The sequence below is a fragment of the Hyposmocoma kahamanoa genome, unplaced genomic scaffold (assembly GCF_003589595.1).
Source record: "Hyposmocoma kahamanoa isolate Upper Pololo Valley unplaced genomic scaffold, ASM358959v1 119, whole genome shotgun sequence".
Taxonomy (NCBI): Eukaryota; Metazoa; Arthropoda; class Insecta; order Lepidoptera; family Cosmopterigidae; genus Hyposmocoma; species Hyposmocoma kahamanoa.
Window position 1 is genome coordinate 2700623 of NW_020653409.1, and position 18656 is coordinate 2719278.

General features: G+C 34.6%; 3 protein-coding genes across 3 annotated transcripts; 2 read left to right on the forward strand and 1 right to left on the reverse strand.

Annotated features, from left to right (window-relative positions):
- Window positions 1-1081: 1081 nt before the first annotated feature.
- Window positions 1082-4648, reverse strand: LOC113239998 (malignant fibrous histiocytoma-amplified sequence 1 homolog). Its single transcript, XM_026477190.1, has 3 exons — window positions 3551-4648; window positions 2790-2881; window positions 1082-2600 (listed from the first exon to the last, which is right to left on the reverse strand). Exons 1-3 carry the CDS (start codon window positions 4624-4626, stop codon window positions 2320-2322), a joined length of 1449 nt encoding a protein of 482 aa, XP_026332975.1. The 5' UTR covers window positions 4627-4648; the 3' UTR covers window positions 1082-2319.
- A 997-nt stretch (window positions 4649-5645) lies between these two features.
- Window positions 5646-7308, forward strand: LOC113240071. Its single transcript, XM_026477277.1, has 4 exons — window positions 5646-5824; window positions 6263-6381; window positions 6468-6622; window positions 7080-7308. The coding sequence occupies exons 1-4, from the start codon at window positions 5689-5691 to the stop codon at window positions 7249-7251; spliced, it is 582 nt and encodes a 193-aa protein (XP_026333062.1). The 5' UTR covers window positions 5646-5688; the 3' UTR covers window positions 7252-7308.
- Window positions 7309-10972: 3664 nt separating this feature from the next.
- LOC113240042 lies at window positions 10973-16468 on the forward strand. The gene is made up of 4 exons (XM_026477246.1): window positions 10973-11221; window positions 13505-13628; window positions 15157-15183; window positions 15800-16468. Exons 1-4 carry the CDS (start codon window positions 11140-11142, stop codon window positions 15912-15914), a joined length of 348 nt encoding a protein of 115 aa, XP_026333031.1. The 5' UTR covers window positions 10973-11139; the 3' UTR covers window positions 15915-16468.
- The last annotated feature ends 2188 nt before the right edge of the window (window positions 16469-18656 follow it).

Sequence of the window (18656 nt, forward strand, 5' to 3'; positions counted from 1 at the left end):
GAAGAAATAATTGCCCGTTAAACCAGACAAACCGGAGAGGTGGTCCACGGGCAACAAGCGGCTTTTCGTTATCGCATGAGTCATAAAAACATTACGAACTGCATGAAACAAATCATGTCAATCATACGTGAAACCTTATAACTCTTCCATTCAAGCATAAAAAAACGAACAATTTCGTTCGTATAATCTTTAAAGTTCTTTTCTGAAAAGTTGTCGTTTTAGACATATATGGCGTCATTACCTACACCAAAAGTGCGATTTGGTCAAACACAACTGTGTAATTTAAAAAAAAAGGTGTAAACAAAACAGGCTTTGTTGATTCTATAAAAAACATGAGTTCAATGAAGTGGACGTAAAGTATGTGCTTACTCTAACAGCGTGTCTTTACCAAAATTACGTAGTCACTTGATACATTGACCGCGCTATTTATGGGGAACCAGAAATTAAAGTTATGAATTGCCTAAACCAATTTATTGTAATGAGTCCAATCACGAGCCCTATTTCCTGTCGGATTTTTGTAACAGCTTATAAATGTTGAATAAGTAGTTGAAACCAATGATTGCGGCATTGATTTCTTACTGGGCTCCGGCACTTGATTGGCCATGGAGTAATGTAAATACGTTTCTAGTGTCTACTACACCACATATTCCGTCTGAGGCATCTGTTGGTACCAGAGTTGTTGCGAATATTACCATCCGCAACAGAGCATAATTTGCATAATTTAAGATATCTGCATCCGCCGATTATCTGCATAAATAAGATATCTGCATCCGCATCAGCCTCCGCATTGATTGATGCTGATATCAATTACGGATGTTCAAGTCGTGACATGACTTAAAAGGTACAATGGAACAAACCGTACAGAAACAGACTGCCAGATGAAAAGCAGCTCAGCTTTTGTTTTTAAAATACAACTGTTATAAAAATCTGATTGATTCTTTTATTAATAAATGTCATAAAATCATTTAAACTATATTTTATTACAATATCTAAAAAAATAGAAAGCTTTTTCATGTACACATTCAGTAAAGATTTTTTTTATGAAATCAAGTGACGAGACGAACAAGTCGGTACTTGGTGGTAAGTGACACGCCTGTCCATAACTGTTGCAGTACCACTCAAAGACATAGATCTGAGGGGCACTGCCACTGCGTCCGTCACCTTGAGACATAAGTTGACAAATCTCATGTGCCTAAAATTTCACCAGTATTATAACTGGAACGCACTATTGCTGATATAACTGCTTGGCACCAGAAATAGGTAAGGTGGCAGTTCCCTGGACGAACTCTTTCACAAGGAGCTGTACTGCACATAAGGATATAACAAAATCAAGGCAAAAAATCAGCATCCACTGATGTGTTCAAAACTTGCATCAGCAACAACCCTAGTACCTACATTACTCTACAGCTAAACTTCACTACAAAAATTATTGGAACCTGTACGTACATAGCTACTAGGACAATGTGTATAATGCGTACAAGCCTTATCTGTTCAAATCCATAATCAAATTCTTCCTTCATCAATTGAAAATCATAAATCATACAAAGTAAATAAGTAATCATACAAAAATCTATCTATAATAATATTATGAAAAAGAGAATTGCTTGCAAAAGTTTTTATCCCAAGGCAAATAGAGTTCAATTTAAATTTTAAGTTTGAAGCTTGATGTTTGACCCTGTACAACACAACGCAGTTAATGGTTACAATTTGTACTATCAATAAATTTGTACCATAGAATTATTTGTTAGAGTTATCTTTGTTATAATACAAATATTTGAATGTCAGTCAAAAAGACCTGCAATTATTAAATACTGCTATCATCTACCTATAGTTATTAAAGTTGCTCACATAGAAGCTGGATTTGGTTATAGCATTACTATAATAGAAATGAAATAAAAAAGAATAAATGTATATGGCAATCCCAATAGCATGCACAATTTTAAGTTAATTAAGCCAATTTCGCTAGTTTCAATTTACACATTTATGTAGAGAAGTTGCCACTTAGAAAAATAATAATTTTCAGCATATTTTAGAATATCTACAATAACACAATTATTTATATAATTATTTGTCAGATGAAGGGAGTTAACAATGCACAATTATCAAGGCGGTTTTCTCTAATTAGTCTAGATTGACAACATAAATTTTTCTCATTTGTCATGAGGTTGTACTAGAATAACCACTGACAGGCCGGGATTCCTCATAACATATTGTATAAGCAAATTCATTATCAAAATCAAAGTCACATAAAGTATCTGATAAAGAGTGCAAAATGAAATGATAATAATAAAGTTCTAAAGAATAAAAGTTAAGTACCAATCAGCTTTCATCACTAGAATAATCATCAAACTGTCCTTCAACCTCTATGAATGGAGTAGGGTTTGTCAACTTTTCATATTTTACTTGTTCACTAATTGACACAATGTGTAAATCCATTGGGCAGAAGTTACCTTCCTGCATTTTTCGCTTGACAAAATGGATCCATTGCATTTGTGGAGGTGGTCTGGGTTTTATATAATGAGGGACCCAGTATTCGTCTGAATCCCAGTCTTCTGATGACATATTACCATCATCATCATTTTGACTTGGACGTGTAGGTTCTGAAATGCATGAGTTTAAAAAACTTATGAATAAAATATTAAATACAATTTACTTAAGTAACTACTACGTACTTAAGTAAGCAAGCACGCACGCAAACACATATGTGAAAGTAAAGTTGTTTTTTTTATGTAATTTTTTTCATTTGGCGTACAAGCAAATTTTGATTATACAGGTTCTTTTTTTTTTACCTGTCTCTTCGATCTTTAAGTAGTTTAATAATTCTTCATCATCAGTTGTGTTTATTGACTGCTCACTTTCAGATCTTTCTACTTCCACCTTCCTGAAATTCATTAAAATATAAATTACATAAAAATAGTGATACGAGTATTATAACTTGCAAAACCTGCCACTTGCCGGGTTTTATGTTGCTGAGATTTTATTCCTCATTTCATATGTTACTATGGCTAAAGGGGTTACTTATATAGATATGCAAGTGTGCAGACACCATTAGTAGCAGCGGATGTCCGGGCCAATCTATTTTATAAAAAAATTTAAGTCATGAAAATTTTTCAATAAACTTTGATATTAGAAAACTGGCAGGCATTTATTGTTAAAATAGCGGAGGGTATTCAAGTATCCTTCCTTGTCTTTAACTAACTTCATAAGAGATGGAGGTTCTCTTTTTGACCGCATATTTTTGTGTGTATAATATTAGGCGCCGATATTTGTGAACCGATCTCAATGATTTTTTTTGTTGGAAAGGGGGTACCTCATTAGTGGTCCCATTCATATTTGTACAAAATATTCACCCTCTAAGGATGGCAAATTAGGAGATGAATCCGGTTTATTGGACTTTTATTCGATTTACCCATTTTACACTAACCAATTTTGATAAAAGTTGGTCTAAATGGGTATAATTCCACAAATTTTTGAAGTCAGGTTTTTTATAAAAAAATTATACTTATCTGTAAGTATATTATAGGTAATTAATAATGCAATGCTCCCTTACTTTCCATTTCCTCTTTCTGTTGTATTTAGTCTCAATTTCCCTTTTTTCTCCAAATAATCATCACTGTTCGGTTCGTCCATGTAATTTAGAGCTAAATCTAATTCCTGTAGGCTTAGAACAGATTCAGGTATTTCATATAATGCATTGTCGTATAGATCTAATATTTTGAGATTTTCCAATGCACTAAAGTTATCAGGAAGCGTACACAGTTCATTACAATCAATTCTTAAGCAAACCAGCCGTTTCATTGTTACAAAGGTATCTGGCAAGATCAATATGCAATTGCTAGATAATATACAAATTTTCAAATTTGTTAAATTGCAGAACTCGTTGGGTAAAGACCGTATATGGTTCTGAGACAAGTTTATCTCAACTATATCCTTGAAAACTTCTATACTTTTATCTATATTGTATATGTGAGTATTGCTTGCGTTCAGTCTTTCAATATCACGGCAATTGTCTAAGCCTTGAAAAGGGATTTGGTCAAATTTATTTGACATTAAACAGCTAAAGTCGTCTGTGCCAATTTCCATCTGTTTTGCTTTAGGAAAAGTCTGTAATAGAGCCCTATGTGTTCTTAAGCTACAGTTTGTCATCTTTACGACAGTTATCGAGGTATTGCACTGAAGTAGTTGTTCAAAGTAGTCTCCTCTAAGAACAGAAGTAAGATTAATGTTGTAACTTAAGTTCAATTCTTTCAGTTGATTTGGAAATTCAAACCATACCCAGTACGGCGGACCGGCCAGCTTGTTATTCGCCAGATTCAATTCTTCAATAGTATGCAAAAAGTCGGGTACGTCATCGAAATATTCGATGTTGTTGAACGACAAATTTAACACTTTTAAATGCCTTAAACATCGCACTGAAGCCGGAAGTTCCAAAAACTTATTGTTAGATAAATTTAGTTCCATTAATTTAGGAGGAAAGTCTATTTTATCGTTCAATTCAGACAAGTTTTTATTTCTCAAATCTATTGAGGTAACATTTTTCGACCAAGAGACTGTGATGGTTTTCACCATTCCGTTTGTTGTACCATTTATTTTTACGTTTTTCTGTTTTTCTAAATCAACGTCCATTATGCGAATTTATTTAAATTCGGTGGTTTGTAAAATCTTAGTATGAAATCAACAACAACATAACCTCGTTTTTTCTGACAATTGACATGCTGACATGACATGACAGCTTGCTTGATGACATGACGTGTTTGTTGTTTGGCAGCTCGAATATGGGAATGCGGTTTACTAATTAATATTTATGTTGTTTTCGTTAATTAAAATTGTATTTTTAAATTGACTATTTCTAACCATATCTTTCGTTACTTTAAAAATCTTGACATAATTTATTGTAATATACATTTTTCTAATAACGCCTTAAAAGATATATAGAGCAATCGCTATCATTATACAATACAATACAATACAATATGCTTTATTTTCTCTCATTAAGGTTGTAGTTACAGTGTATGAATACATTAAAAATACAATTATTAATTACAAAAAATAAAAATAACAAATATCAAGTGCCTTAGTGAGAGCTGGAGTCTGTACTAGGTTGGGAACCTGTGTTACAGATCACCAGGCTCACTCCCTCTTAGTGTAAGAAAACGTGACATAAACTTAATACAAAAAATACAAATAAATTACAAAATAAAGCATGGGCTGTCTAGTGCAAAAATGTGTGTGTGCGCGTGTGTGCGTATGTGGGTGTGTGCGTGGGTGCGTACATGTGTGTGTGTGTGTGTGTGTGTGTGTGTGTGTGTGTGTGTGTGTGTAAGTGTGTGTAAGTGTGTGTGTGAATGCTACCTATTTCAGTAAAGTAAGTATGTTTTCAGTCGACTCGTAGTCGAGAGTGGTCAGCCAATAAGTAAGTAATCATTGCTACGTTGTGTAGTACAGGCGCTATTATGTGAGTGGAACGAGTGTATGAGGCAAACCAACCGATAAGGTTGTTCTCCTACTCATTGGCAATTGGCTGCTGCAGGCAATTGGATTATTATTTTTCAACAACTACATAAGACCGGAACACTAAAATCAATAACAATTACTGTTATTTTCCAAACTTTCAAAGAAGTACTTTTGAATAGCTATTTCTTTCAATAATTTCCACAGGCGTGATCGGTAACGCCGGAATCAGTGATAATGGTTTCATTAAAGCATTTTTTAATTAATTTTGTTTGTACAGTAGTTATATTTAGTTTTGTAGATGGTAGCAATTCGGGAGAATACAGTAAACCTGAAATAGGCAGACTCGGGAAAACGAGAAGAAACAAAATGGGTACGTTGTAATTTAATTTTTAACTGAGAGCAAAAAATAATCAGGTTTTCAATTCCACTGTATTTTTTTGTATATGTTACGCGATTATTCCGAAATTTTGATTTTTACTTTTGATTTCGATGATTACTTTTTTGTTGGAAAAGGACTGTCTCAGTAACGATCATATACAAATTTTAAGAAAATTTCCACCCTTAGGGAGTGGCAAATTAGGGGATGAATTCGTTTTATTGGATTTCACTCACTTTCAGTTAAGATTTCAACAAAACTTGGCGAATAGATGTAATTCCACAAACCTTTGAGGTCGATTTTTTTAATAAAAAAGTTATGATTAGCGCATATTTTTCACCTTTATAATGTTTAAATATGTCCTATGTTAACACTTTATTAAAAAGGAATCTCGTTTTAAGCGACTATATATAATTTAAATTAAATTTACAGCTCAAAAGACCGCAGTGAACACTCTATCGAACGTTATCACACAGATTCAGAATCTCCCCACAATGGAACTAGGGCGGAAGTTCAGAACGCCTTGTAAGACCGGAAATAAATGTGGAAAGGTAAGAATTCAATTAGCACAAGTGCACATTTTTAATTATGACGATCACCTTTTCATTACCTAAACCTTTTTAATTCTTTTCTTCAGGTAATAAAACGGCTTATGGTACCAAAGCTGGCGCAGCTGGAGAACACAATCATGGGTATCTTCAAAGATCTAGCGAAGATGCCACCTGGGTCACGACTTCCCGATAAGTCCACGAAGACTGAGCCCATCAATTTGTTGCTTGATCAGAATTATAAGTAAGGTTTTTCAAGAATTTTAGGTGTCCGTCTATGTTTACGGGTCTATGTTTCACATTACAAGTCTTGTATAATCGAGTTCTTAGGTTTTCGCGATTGTTACACATAGGAAATGAAACTATTTTTCCGGATTTAAATCGCGTATATTTGTTTTTCAAACAAACCGACGTTTCGGGCCCTTTACAGGTTCCCTGGTCACGGTTGACAGTCAACCGTGAAAAGATAAGTTGACAGTCAACCGTGATCATGGGACCAACAATTGCGAAAACCTAAGAACTCGATAATTAAAGTTCTAAGTCTAAGTCTTTTATTATTAAATTTATAAAAATAATTGTTTCTAATAATCAATACTGTAAATGTACTTATCTAGTATTTACTTATGAAACGTCATTGAGTGGCGATGAGAGAGGTGTAATTTTTACTAATTCAAATTGAATTGTTTTTGTCTTATTTCCAGAGAGGATGTTTGTATGGATAAATTGGAAAGTTGTCTGAAGGAAGACAAGCGTCGCAAGCGTATCTTAAAGAAGTTGTTCTTCAAGAAATACAACGCTCTACGGCTCGAGCTGATAGGATACGGCGGCAGAAGGCTGTGGGGTGGGGAAGGCAACCTTTTCTATAGGAGATAGTTGTACTATAATGTTTACAGTTAGGTTTTAAGTTTCTTTAATTGTATTAAATGCAAGAAACATAATTGTGGTTTTGTTTTGGCTTTTTTTTGTAATATCAAGTGACGGGACGAACACGTCGTGCGCCTGATGGAAAGATACACGCCTGTCCATAATAGTTACAGTGCCACCCAGAGCTTTAAATCGCAAAGACAAGTCCCATGTACCTGTAACACTAACACCTTTATCCTTCAAAATCTGAACACAGTAGTGCTGACACTAATGCTTGGCGGCAGAAATAGATAAGGTGGCAGTACTTCCCTGGGAGAACACCTTCACAAAAAGCTCTACTGCTACTTTTTATAATAATTATAACGCACACACTCAACTTAGCCCCGCACTAGGAAGACCCTGTGTCATAGTTGCCCCATGGCAACATGGCATGTGTGTCCATACACACACATGGACAACCACAAGTTACACATAAACTCTCGAGAGAAATAAATGTAGGCCATACAAATATGTCTCTCGGCCCGGGAATCTAACCTGAGAACTTTGCGTAGCAGTCCAGGATGGTAACCGTGCGGCCATGGAGGCAGCTACTAAACGTTATCAACATATTATTAACGTATCGTGCTATGATACGTTGTTATTGCAAGAAGACAACGATGAATAAGCTACAACTATACAAATAAATTCATAAGGAAACAATCCTTTCTCGAGATATCTTATAGGGAAATATATCTTTCTTCATGCATGCACCTCTCCCGACAACCTTACCCTGTTACTACCTAATACGGTAGGAATATTTTGTAGGTATCGACGGATTTACCTATTCATTATTTCATTCCTGTATTTAACTACATCGAAAATGCTATAGAATTGAGTACTGGTCAATTAGGTAATATCATCGTCGCCTTCCTTTCTCAAACTCGTATCTTAAAGCACAAAGTTACTGCAATGCAAAAAATATATTGTATACACGGATTTTGCAGGCTGATTCTTTATATTTGCACACTGGCTTTTAACTAGTCATAAAGTAATGAATCCAAATTAATACCCTTGATAATAAATTTAAAATAAATAGTTAAATGACACAACAGTTTTGCCATCGCCTGAATAATGACTCTTTATAAGATACGAGTTTAAGAACGATTCAAGCTATAAGAATACAAGTCAAGAAATGAATTAAAAATCTATCTAATTTCGCCTTTCCCTTTCCATCATGTCGGGGGACAAAGCGTAGGCTGGGGTTGCACTCCTACGTCGTGGATATTCCAAGGGTTAGCACGAAGCGTTACGCTTCCAGATTTGTATGGCGAACGGGTATAGAGTAGAATTCCCTGCCTGCGGATTTATTCCCTGAATAATATAACTTGGATGGATCGATGTGTGGAGTGACGAGAAAGGATAAGATAAGGAATGAGTACATCAGGGGAAGTTAAAGTGGCGCCAGTGAGGGAAGAGATGAGGAGTAATAGGTTAGCGTGGTATGGACATGTCATGCGAAGGGAAGAATGTCATGTGACGAGAGGAGTGCCAGGTATGAATGTGGATGGATATAAGGGGAAAGGAAGGCCAAAGAAAAGATGGATGGATTGTGTGAAAGATGACATGGATAAGAAAGGTGTGAGTATAAAAATGACGGCTGATAGGGGAGAGTGGAAGAAAAATACATGTTGTGCCGACCCCACCTAGCGTGGGATAAGGACAGGAAGAAGAAGAATAGTACTTGGAAGGCGACAGTAAATAGACATTGTTCAGGTGTGCATGCTCCATAGTCACTTTTCATCAGGTGAGATAGAGATCAAATATGCCACCTTTAGTTGAAAGGGCTTGTGACAAAAACTCAAAACCGAGAACTTACTTATTTTTAAAAGCTTACTCAAAGCGTACTTGCTTAATATTCAGCAATCTCAACGTGGCTGTTGATGTGTCGGAGTCGTCTACATATTGTTAGTTTTTAAGCGTTTAGTTAAATTTTATTAAATTATTCACCATCCCAATTTTATTTTTTAACAGCTAGTGACGTGATAAGACATTGATAAAATTATTATTTGCTATTACACAAATTTTTACAATTATATTTTATTTACGATGCTATTTACAATTCAAATGTTTATTCATGTTTTATGAAATTAATTGCCTATACAATAATACCTACACATTGTAACTCATGCATAATTGTACGTTACCATTACCTTTGCATCCATTATTGTACCTTAATGGAATAGACTGAATACGTTTTGTGTTTAAAGTAATATGTGCTTGTTTCATTCAATGCTTTTAGTGTCAATTTGTGACGGCTACTATGTTCCGTGTCATGTGTGTTCTGTTGTCGGATCCGTTGAAAATCAGAGTCGTATCACCATTGACCTTTGCGTATCACTTTTAGTGACACGAAACATGCTCAGTGGGTCACGGTTTCCTTGGCAGCACAGCACACATTATTATGTTAAAATGCACGTGTACTGCGTTAATTGTTCAAGGAATAAATGATTTCTATTTGTATTAAAAACAAAAAAGTTTAAAGAAATGAAATAAAAAAATATCTACTTTTCTCTTGCTGTAACTTCATACCTTATCCACCTAGGAACAAATTAAAATAGTGACAGATCTGCCTTTTTTAGAGATCACATCAGATGAATTTAAAAAAGTCACAGGTGCCCTTTAGAAATGCGCAATTATTTTTTAATAAAACAAGAATGGAAGGTGGATAAAAGCGTATAATTTTTAATTTTCTCATGGCTTGTTGCGGTTAGCTCTTCAGGCATTTACAAGGTTTTTGACTTTTGTATTTAAAAACTGGGATACTTATAAAAAGACAATTTGGGAACGGGATTAGGAAGGAGGAGATAAAACGAAAAAAGTTAAGTTCAAAGTTACATTCATATATTAATACAAAGATAAAACACAAAGAAAAATTCCATCGATCTGATAGGACACGAACCTGCGTCTGTACGCCAAATGCCTTACAATGTTTGTTAGAGATCTTTTCTATTAGTTTTTTCGGCTTTTATCATCGCAAATGCCGAATTAACCCAATATGAATAATGACTTGAATATTTACAATGATTCCATTGCATTACTACATAGATTAATAAAATCAGTGTTACTTTCGTTAATTCCATAATATCACTATCAGAGAATGACGTTCACTTATGAAAAGCATGATGGCATGTTTTGTCGTTACTATGATACGAGATTTAGATATCATAGAGTTCTAATTTAAAATCTGGGTCCTAGATGAAAATCAATTCTGGGAACGCACTGCGTTTGGTAACAAATGCTGATTAACGGACTCTTTTGCTACCGCATCTAGCACCACACCAAATATCTTTGTTTTTGTGAATATAATTAGTGTTTTATATTTTATTTTTGTTCTGTTGTGATTTTGTTTTGTACGTATTTTTTTTTACTTTTCGATGTTAATTTCAAATTGTATTTTTCTGTTCGTTTTTTTTATCTTTTATCTAATTATTAGCTTTGGTTTTTTCTTCCGTGGTGCCATTTGTGGTAATCAAATAAAAGCCCTTTGTTTCTTTCGTTCTTTCTTATACCTACTTACATAATTTAATCACCGTCTCAATTTCTTGTGTAGGTTCAATTCACGTGTTAACAACATTGTGTAAGTTATCGCACTTTTTACCTGTTTAACTCACGTTTTTCAAACAATACCCTAATTAGTAAACTATATGATTATTTTCAAAACTTATTAAGCAATGCAAGTTTCTGCTAGCTACAATTTTTGTTCCACATTCCGTCGGGCAAGCAACCTAAACATATTAAAGTTTACAGTGAAAAATATTCCATCTAACGGCATGACACCGATTTCGAAACATAAAATTTTCTTGATTTATTAAGCAGTTTAGATTTGACAAAGTAGTTCATAAAAAAGGACATTCAAAAATGTGTGAATCAAAGTTGAAATTACATGTTGTTTTAATAGTTTTATGTTTAGCTTTTAAAAGTATACACGGAGTCGATGACTGTGAGTATATTAATCATCCTTTCTAATCCTATACTTTAACCTGTTATTTAAAATTTCAACAACCATATCACAAAGCCGCTCTTTTTAGTTCTGAATCAAAATTATGTTGTCTATTATACTCGCTACTAAACTGAATTTCATTGTAGTTCTAGAACGTCGTATTTTTGCTAATTAAATTATTGAATTGATTGGTTAAATTGGCCTAAAGGTCCAACCAAGCCATAAACCTTTATAAAAAAATGGTTTAAATTTGTGCGGTACTTGGTCAGTTATTTGTATCTCTTTGGGTTTTTGTTTTGTAGCATTTCTTCGGCTTTCGTTTCAATTTGTTGTCATGTTAGTTATTAAAATATACATTAAATATTGGTTTCATTATTTTATTTACTTCTATAAATAATATCATACCTATTATTTAGGCCTTTGGTCACTCGGCAAAGCTTCATAGCCTAACTACGGTACTCGATTTTAAAACACTCATTACGCAACGATTGCTTGAAATACTGCTTTTAATTTAAAAACGCAGCCTGCGCTCAGAATGTTACGTTGTGCAATATCGAATAATGACGGAAGTTGGTCGCTGAAAGCATTTAAAAGAAAGAATTGGTTTAAATGAATTGAAATTCTTCAATGGTAACATTGTTATATGTTACAAGTCAGTGATTATCATCAATCTTGTAAAACGAACATTGTTTGAAAAAACTTTCAACGAATTTGTCGAGTATCGGACCCACATTAGATGTGCAATGGATACTCCTTAACACTTTCTCCGTAACGGAAACCCGTACAAATATAAATCAGTGATACAAATAGTCTATACATGTAAGTAGCAGTAGAGCTCCTTGTGAAAGAGTTCGTCCAGCCAGGTACTACCAGCATACCTATTACTGCTGCCAAGCATTAATTTGACTATTAGGTAGTGAATTTTAGGTTTTTTATACTAACAAGTGACGGGACGAACAACTCATGCGCTGTCCATAACAGTTGCAGTGTCATTTAGAGCATTGAATCGCAAAGATCTTAGGGGCACTGCCACTGCGCCCGTCACCCTGAGACATAAGTTGACAATCCCATGTGCCTGTAATTTCACCAGCACCCTTACCCTTCAAAACCGGAACGCGGAAATTATTTGCTCACATTACTGCTTGGCCGCAGAAATAAGTAAGGTGGCATTACTTCCCTGGAGTTACTGTTTCACAAGGATCTACTGCTACTGAATAAATGCATAATATTGTGTTCTCTTCCATTAGGGTACATTCTGTGTTCAAAATATTAGGTAGATACCGCGGTAGAATTAGGTATATCCAATTTCGTAAACAGATTAAAAAAAAACTCAATAATTAATGGTAACGCTTACGGTAGCCCTTTTCGTAATTAAGCTCCGCACTCTGCCTTATTACACATGTGACTTACCGGTAACAAACTACATAAAAATGTGTGATCTGCTGTCTATGGTCTAGAGGAAATATATATACCGGTACTGCTAGGCAGTGTTTGTTCGTCTCTTTAGGTCAAATTTGAAAAAAGAAAAATATCGACTGTCATTTTATTCATTCATTTGTTTTAATTTTTTTTTCTTCTTTCCATAAAGGAAAGGTTTTACACCATACAGCCAAGTCTTGGTACATTATTCTTTTTTGGTACATGAAGTTGAATTATGTTTCTGTAAATATGGCCGCCACAAAGAGGATAGGCAATTTGAGGCGGCGTGATTGATTGACTCGGGATTCCTTAGAACGGGCCGATACGGGTATTTTAGTTCGAGATTCGTATAATTTCGCGTTTTAATCTTCGATTAAGGCACAATAGCACTATCCTGTTCCACTTTAAACTAGATTTCACAAAATAATTGAAAGTCAAAATAAAAACGACACTCTTCCCTCCAAAAGGTCCAGAGCGAATTCATTTGTTTTAATTTCCCATTAGTACAGATTAGTCAAGTGGATTGAGGTTGATTAGGAGTACCTGTAAATGTCGTTAAACTTTGTTGAAAACGTTTTTTTATTTATTAAAGTTTGATTTAGTCAATATAATAGTTAAGCTGTTACAATTTTTAAATTTTCAACAATTTCAACTTTGTCACAAATCGTAGAAAAAAGTATTTAATTTAATATGAAATAATTTGGATTGTGTTGAGTAAGGCTGTACTAAGTCGATGAGAAAAGATGTTAATAAAATTTTTGCCACTTTATGTTTCATTTTTATTTAAAGGTTACGTCCATCCTCAACGGTTTCCTAATACTTTCCCCTGTGGCGTCATTTATTATATAGTAATGGTTTTTCCAGCTTTACTGTTCACGGTGACGCGTGCGCCGCGCTACTTCGGCATTCTACAGGACCACCGCGGCCAGCCGCTCTCAGTTGAGGTCTCCGAAGAGTACATGGACCAGGATTACATCGCCACTAATAGGTATAATAAATTAAAGATGAGACATAATTAATATGATAGCTCGTAGGTACGCTAGGTGCCCGCGTGAAGTGAAAATAATATTGTTTAGATCATTCTGAACAATTTTTACACGTGCACAGCCGTTGCGCATATGAAGCTCACTGCGTCCAGTATAATAACGCGTTGAGGGCAGTACTAGGGTTGCCCCGCTGCTGCAGCGCCTTGGGTATGTTCTGCGAGGCGAGCGGGGCGGCTTCCATGCCATTATGCGCAAGCGCGCCCCCTCCGTGGTGATCATCTTGAATATGATTGTCAATGGACTGGACTGTGCATACATAAATAATGCGTGTGCACTACACGTAATCATTAATTATTTAAAACTTCTAGTTCATAAGCTATTTACTAACACAAATATGAGTCATGTAAAAGTTGTAAGTAAACAGTCGTATTATATTTTGTATGCCATCATCCTATTCAAGAGCCAGGTTCTTGTATGTGTAGTCTCCTCCACTGCTCACGGTCCATAGCCAGCTCCTTGAGGTCTTTATAGATGCTCAGTGGTGATCTCCCTCTTTATTTGTTCAGCAGTCTTGGTTTTCCTCTTTTTCTTTTCCCTTCTATCTTCTCCGTAATTATTACTCTGTCACTAATGTCCAAACATTTTTCCCCTTCTGTTCTCTATTATAAGCACAAGCATATAATTTTAAAATGAAACTACATACCTGTAACATATATTAACTGTAATCTGGTATGAAAACCCTTAAAACCCACAAAAACATACATTTTATTTGAACAATTCCACCAATATTTTTTAGAGTTGCAATTTTGTCTTTTTTTATTGATTATACCCAAACCAAATCGGCAACCTATTCTACAAAATTTGATAGTTATTGCAAGCAACAATAAGCATTTCAAATCAAATAACCGACTATATAGCTTTTGCTAACACTATTGTATTCTAAAGATTTCTCTTTTACCTAACCTTTTTCAAAACTTACTCATTTGATATCTTCTCAATCCATTTTACTTTTTAATATTAAGTAAATTCCGAATTTCGATTATATCAGCAAATTATCAAATTAAATTATAAATTATCTGCTTATCGCTGTTTTTCAAGAATGTTGGCCTATACAAAATGAGTTAGTTTTGACTTTTTTATGGTATGGTGTAACGGTTGGTCCGTAATTCGACGTCTAGGTGCATATTTTGCGTATAATAGGTGCAGAGTCTTATTCGGGTACCCCAAATAAAACCTTCGGGTCTTTTTTATTCTCAATACACGACCATGTCTGTAACGAGAAGAAAAAAGGCACTGGGGTTTTATTTTTGGGCATTATAATCAAGTTAGCCCGCAAGCAATGCAATGCAACGCAATACCATTTACGTGCAAGTGTGATGAAAACCATTGAATGTTTCACGAGGGTAGCGGTACGGGAGTTACGAATCTCGTTTCTATAATAGAGTCTCGCTCGTAATTATTTAACGTCTTTAATACACAATGTACTATTAAAACGAAAACCTCAAGTTATTTTTTTAAATATATTTACAGGAAACGGCACAAGATCGATTGGAACAAGTAAGTTTATTTACAGTATTTTAGTTTCTGCTAACTAAGGCTTACATTCTCGCTGCGTTTCTGCGTTCCGGGAAAAAATTTAAGATTTGTGCGATTTCGAAATTCCCGGGAAAAATGACACTTTCGAGACTACTTTACAAGTGACATTTCCATATTTAAAGTGTACCTAAAGGTATTTAGGGAATCAGAGCATGTAATTATAATCAAGTTCTTTAAAAACTCAAACTATAAAATAAAAAATAAATGATTTTTTTTTAATTTTGTAGTGGGCACAGAAGAAACAAGGGGCGTTTGATATAGTTTCAGATACAGAGGACTTATTATTAACGAAGAGTCTTAACCAATTTTCTTAAATCTCAAGTCTTGAAATTCCCGAGACTGAAAATATTAGTTAGTTTCGAGTCTCGAAAATGATAAAATATTGTCGAGACACTCGAAATTTCCACTAACTAAATTTCTGCTAGCATGAAAGTTTGTCTTTATAAAGTCCCGAATTCATTTAAGGGGTAATGTCTTCTAAGTGACGTAAGTTTATGAAACAATTTTTTCGGACCATAAATCGTGTAGTGTTATGTTTGTCGTTTGTGTATTAATATTTGACATCGTTTAATTTCAGGAATCCCTTGGACATGGACGATTTCGACGACGACGACACCGAAGAGACACTCGATGATAAAGATAAAGACGTCAAAGTGCCCAATAAGTACAATTTGCAGGCTGGACCGGTGTAAGAGTAATTTTATTTATGTAACATTGGGAACTTGAAATGATTTTTTGTGATTTATTAACTCATAGTAATTTTTTTTCTAATTATTTGACGTTAAAAGTTATTATGATCATACCGAAAGTGCTTTTATCAGGTGAAAGTCATAAAACTACTATTTAAACCTACATAAAATATATTATATCGACTCTACTTTTATTTGTAATATGGAAAAGATGAAGCTGTCTAGTTTTCAATACAACAAATAAAATTATTGTTATGTAGTTCTTTTTCTTAAAAAAAACTTTAAACCGCTTTCCTGTAATATTTCCCAAATGCACGTTGGACGTTTTACACTGGAAAGCAGTGTCGATATATATTTGTGAAATTTCATGAAGTCACGGTAGCCTAACAGTTTGACTTACTGCCACTCAAGCAAAAGCCGGTTCGAATGCGGTCTCGTTTTGCAGAAGTTACGTGCGAAATTTAATTGGAAATTTTCATGAGCTTTTCAGGGTAATCTATCACAAAGTCGAATTTTTTTTTGTCCGAAATGACGTTTGTTCGAATTTTCATTACACTGAAAACCGAATTATAACGAAACAGTTGTTCTTTCACGATAATTTGAATGTTACGTGTAATGACACGATTAGGTTCGGTTAAAGTTAGGTTAAGTTAGGTTTAAAAGAAAAAACATTTTCCTGTCAAAATTATTTTCGAGGTTATGAAATTTCGACCAAACGTTATTTCTGGCAAATGTCATTTCGGCTACTGATAGGTAACCGCTTTTCAGCGAAGGAAAACATCGTGATGAAATTTGCACGTCGAATACGTTCCCTTAAGAGAAAAAGCGATAAAAAAAGTGTACGAACCTCAGCGAATAAGTTCTATTTTTCAATATATTCTAAGAACAATATATTTGTAAGTAACGGAAATTGGTTCTACCATGTGGCGCACGATACAGGGCTGCCTTAGTGTGGTAGCCACTGGTAATTTATGCGTTTTGAATAACTGTATTTAGCCTAATTGTAGATGTTGACCTTTATTGTAATTATGTATAGCTAATAAAGATATTTGTATTTGTAAAGGTATTGAATTTAATTAATTTATTCCACTTCCTATCAGGTGGACAGTTTTTTTTTAATGAAATGTAAGTGCGCATTTGACCTCCATCTCATCTGATGGAAAGTGACGACGAGGTCGACGATGGAGCGTGCACACCTAAATAATGCCTATTCACTCTCGCATTGAAAAGGTCCAAGTTTTAACGTTCAGGGACAAGTCTGCAGGCAGGGAATTCCACTCCTTAGCCGTTCGCCATTTATATGTGGAGGCGTAACGCTTCGTGCGAATTTTTATTGTTTGCCGTTTTAAATAACACAAAAGAAAAAGAAGAGCAGAGAATATACTTTCGATTGACGCAATTTTTCTTGATTGGTTTACACTTATTCGTTACTGATGTTTATGCAATTTGGATTGGTAACAGTCCAAAATATTGTCAAGTTATGCGTAAACAATTTTAATTTTTTCTAAGTTCTTATTGTGCTTTAATAAATAATGGCGAACCATTTCAAGGTCCCAATTTGTTGAGGGTTGTTTATTTATAATTAAAATCGAGTTAAATGAGACCGAGACAATGTTAAGCTTGTTAATATGGAGAGTAGTTCATACTAAGTGAATAAATAAATACTTATAAGGATTATCAATTTGTTTTATTATCTAATAGGAAAGTAACCTGTGTCAGTGACATAACTTTCCCTAGGGACTGTGAGAGTGTTCGGTAAAAAAAGAAAAACTTTGATAATCTAGTATTTCCGGGTACCTACTTGGCAAAAAGAGACCTTTCTATTTTATGGAATTATATCGAAAGCGTTCCCTAAATGTATTTCTCGATGGTGTTCTACTGTCATTTCCTTTGTTTTGCTACGTGCGTTTGTCATTACGATGTTTGCACAAGATTTGCACAATTTTTAACCGAGTTTAAAAAAAGGAGAAGGTTCTGGATTCGATTGTATTTTTTTCCTCTCTTTTTTAGTGCGTATGTTCCGCGATTTTTTTTGAGACTTTTTTGCTGCAAAGGAGATGTCTCTGTAGTGGGTCCATTCAAATTTGAAGAAATTAGTCCACTTCTAAGGGTGACAAATTAGGGGATGAAACCGAACCGAATGCGAAACCGAATCTCGAACAGGTCCAGGACTTAAAAAATATTGCCGTAAGGCAGTCTCCATTTTCTGTCTATGTTCCTAGAAGTTTAGGTAAAAAAACTATACCTATTCCGATCCCTGGTTATTATAGCGTGATTTTTTTTAACTATGCAATTTAAAACATCAAATTTATTTCATCTGATCTTCGTCTTCTTTTCATATCGACGGTATAAACCACAGACAAGCTATAAATAATAATGTCAATACAGAGTACTAGAAAACCGACCTCAAAAGTGCGTGGTATTACATCTATTTGCCAAGTTTTAGTGAAATCGGTTACCGGAAAGGGCACGAAGCCGGACTCATCCCCTGGTTTGCCACCCTTAAAGGTGGAAAATTTTCTTCAAATTTAAATGGAATTACTTATGAGGTACCCTGTGGTTCACAATTATCACAGTTATCGTGTAACATACTTACAAAAAAGATATATACGAGTCGAATTGAGAACCTCCTCCTTTTTATGAAGTCGGTTAATAATGCTTGTCCAAGCGCGGTGAAAGGATTTGTATATCGGCGTAAAGTGAGCTAGACGTATAGGAAAGAAATGGATGAAATGGTATGGAATC

What these genes read in the sequence shown, in the direction of transcription:
- LOC113240042 (XM_026477246.1), top strand. Translation starts at nt 11,140, where the DNA reads ATGTGTGAATCAAAGTTGAAATTACATGTTGTTTTAATAGTTTTATGT. An exon ending in TATACACGGAGTCGATGACT is followed by an intron (nt 11,222 to 13,504) that starts GTGAGTATATTA and finishes TGGTTTTTCCAG; the next exon opens with CTTTACTGTTCACGGTGACG. An exon ending in CACAAGATCGATTGGAACAA is followed by an intron (nt 15,184 to 15,799) that starts GTAAGTTTATTT and finishes GTTTAATTTCAG; the next exon opens with GAATCCCTTGGACATGGACG.
- LOC113239998 (XM_026477190.1), bottom strand. Translation starts at nt 4,626, where the DNA reads ATGGACGTTGATTTAGAAAAACAGAAAAACGTAAAAATAAATGGTACA. An exon ending in ACAGAAAGAGGAAATGGAAA is followed by an intron (nt 2,882 to 3,550) that starts GTAAGGGAGCAT and finishes AATGAATTTCAG; the next exon opens with GAAGGTGGAAGTAGAAAGAT. An exon ending in CTTAAAGATCGAAGAGACAG is followed by an intron (nt 2,601 to 2,789) that starts GTAAAAAAAAAA and finishes CATGCATTTCAG; the next exon opens with AACCTACACGTCCAAGTCAA.
- LOC113240071 (XM_026477277.1), top strand. Translation starts at nt 5,689, where the DNA reads ATGGTTTCATTAAAGCATTTTTTAATTAATTTTGTTTGTACAGTAGTT. An exon ending in AACGAGAAGAAACAAAATGG is followed by an intron (nt 5,825 to 6,262) that starts GTACGTTGTAAT and finishes TTAAATTTACAG; the next exon opens with CTCAAAAGACCGCAGTGAAC. An exon ending in TTGCTTGATCAGAATTATAA is followed by an intron (nt 6,623 to 7,079) that starts GTAAGGTTTTTC and finishes TCTTATTTCCAG; the next exon opens with AGAGGATGTTTGTATGGATA.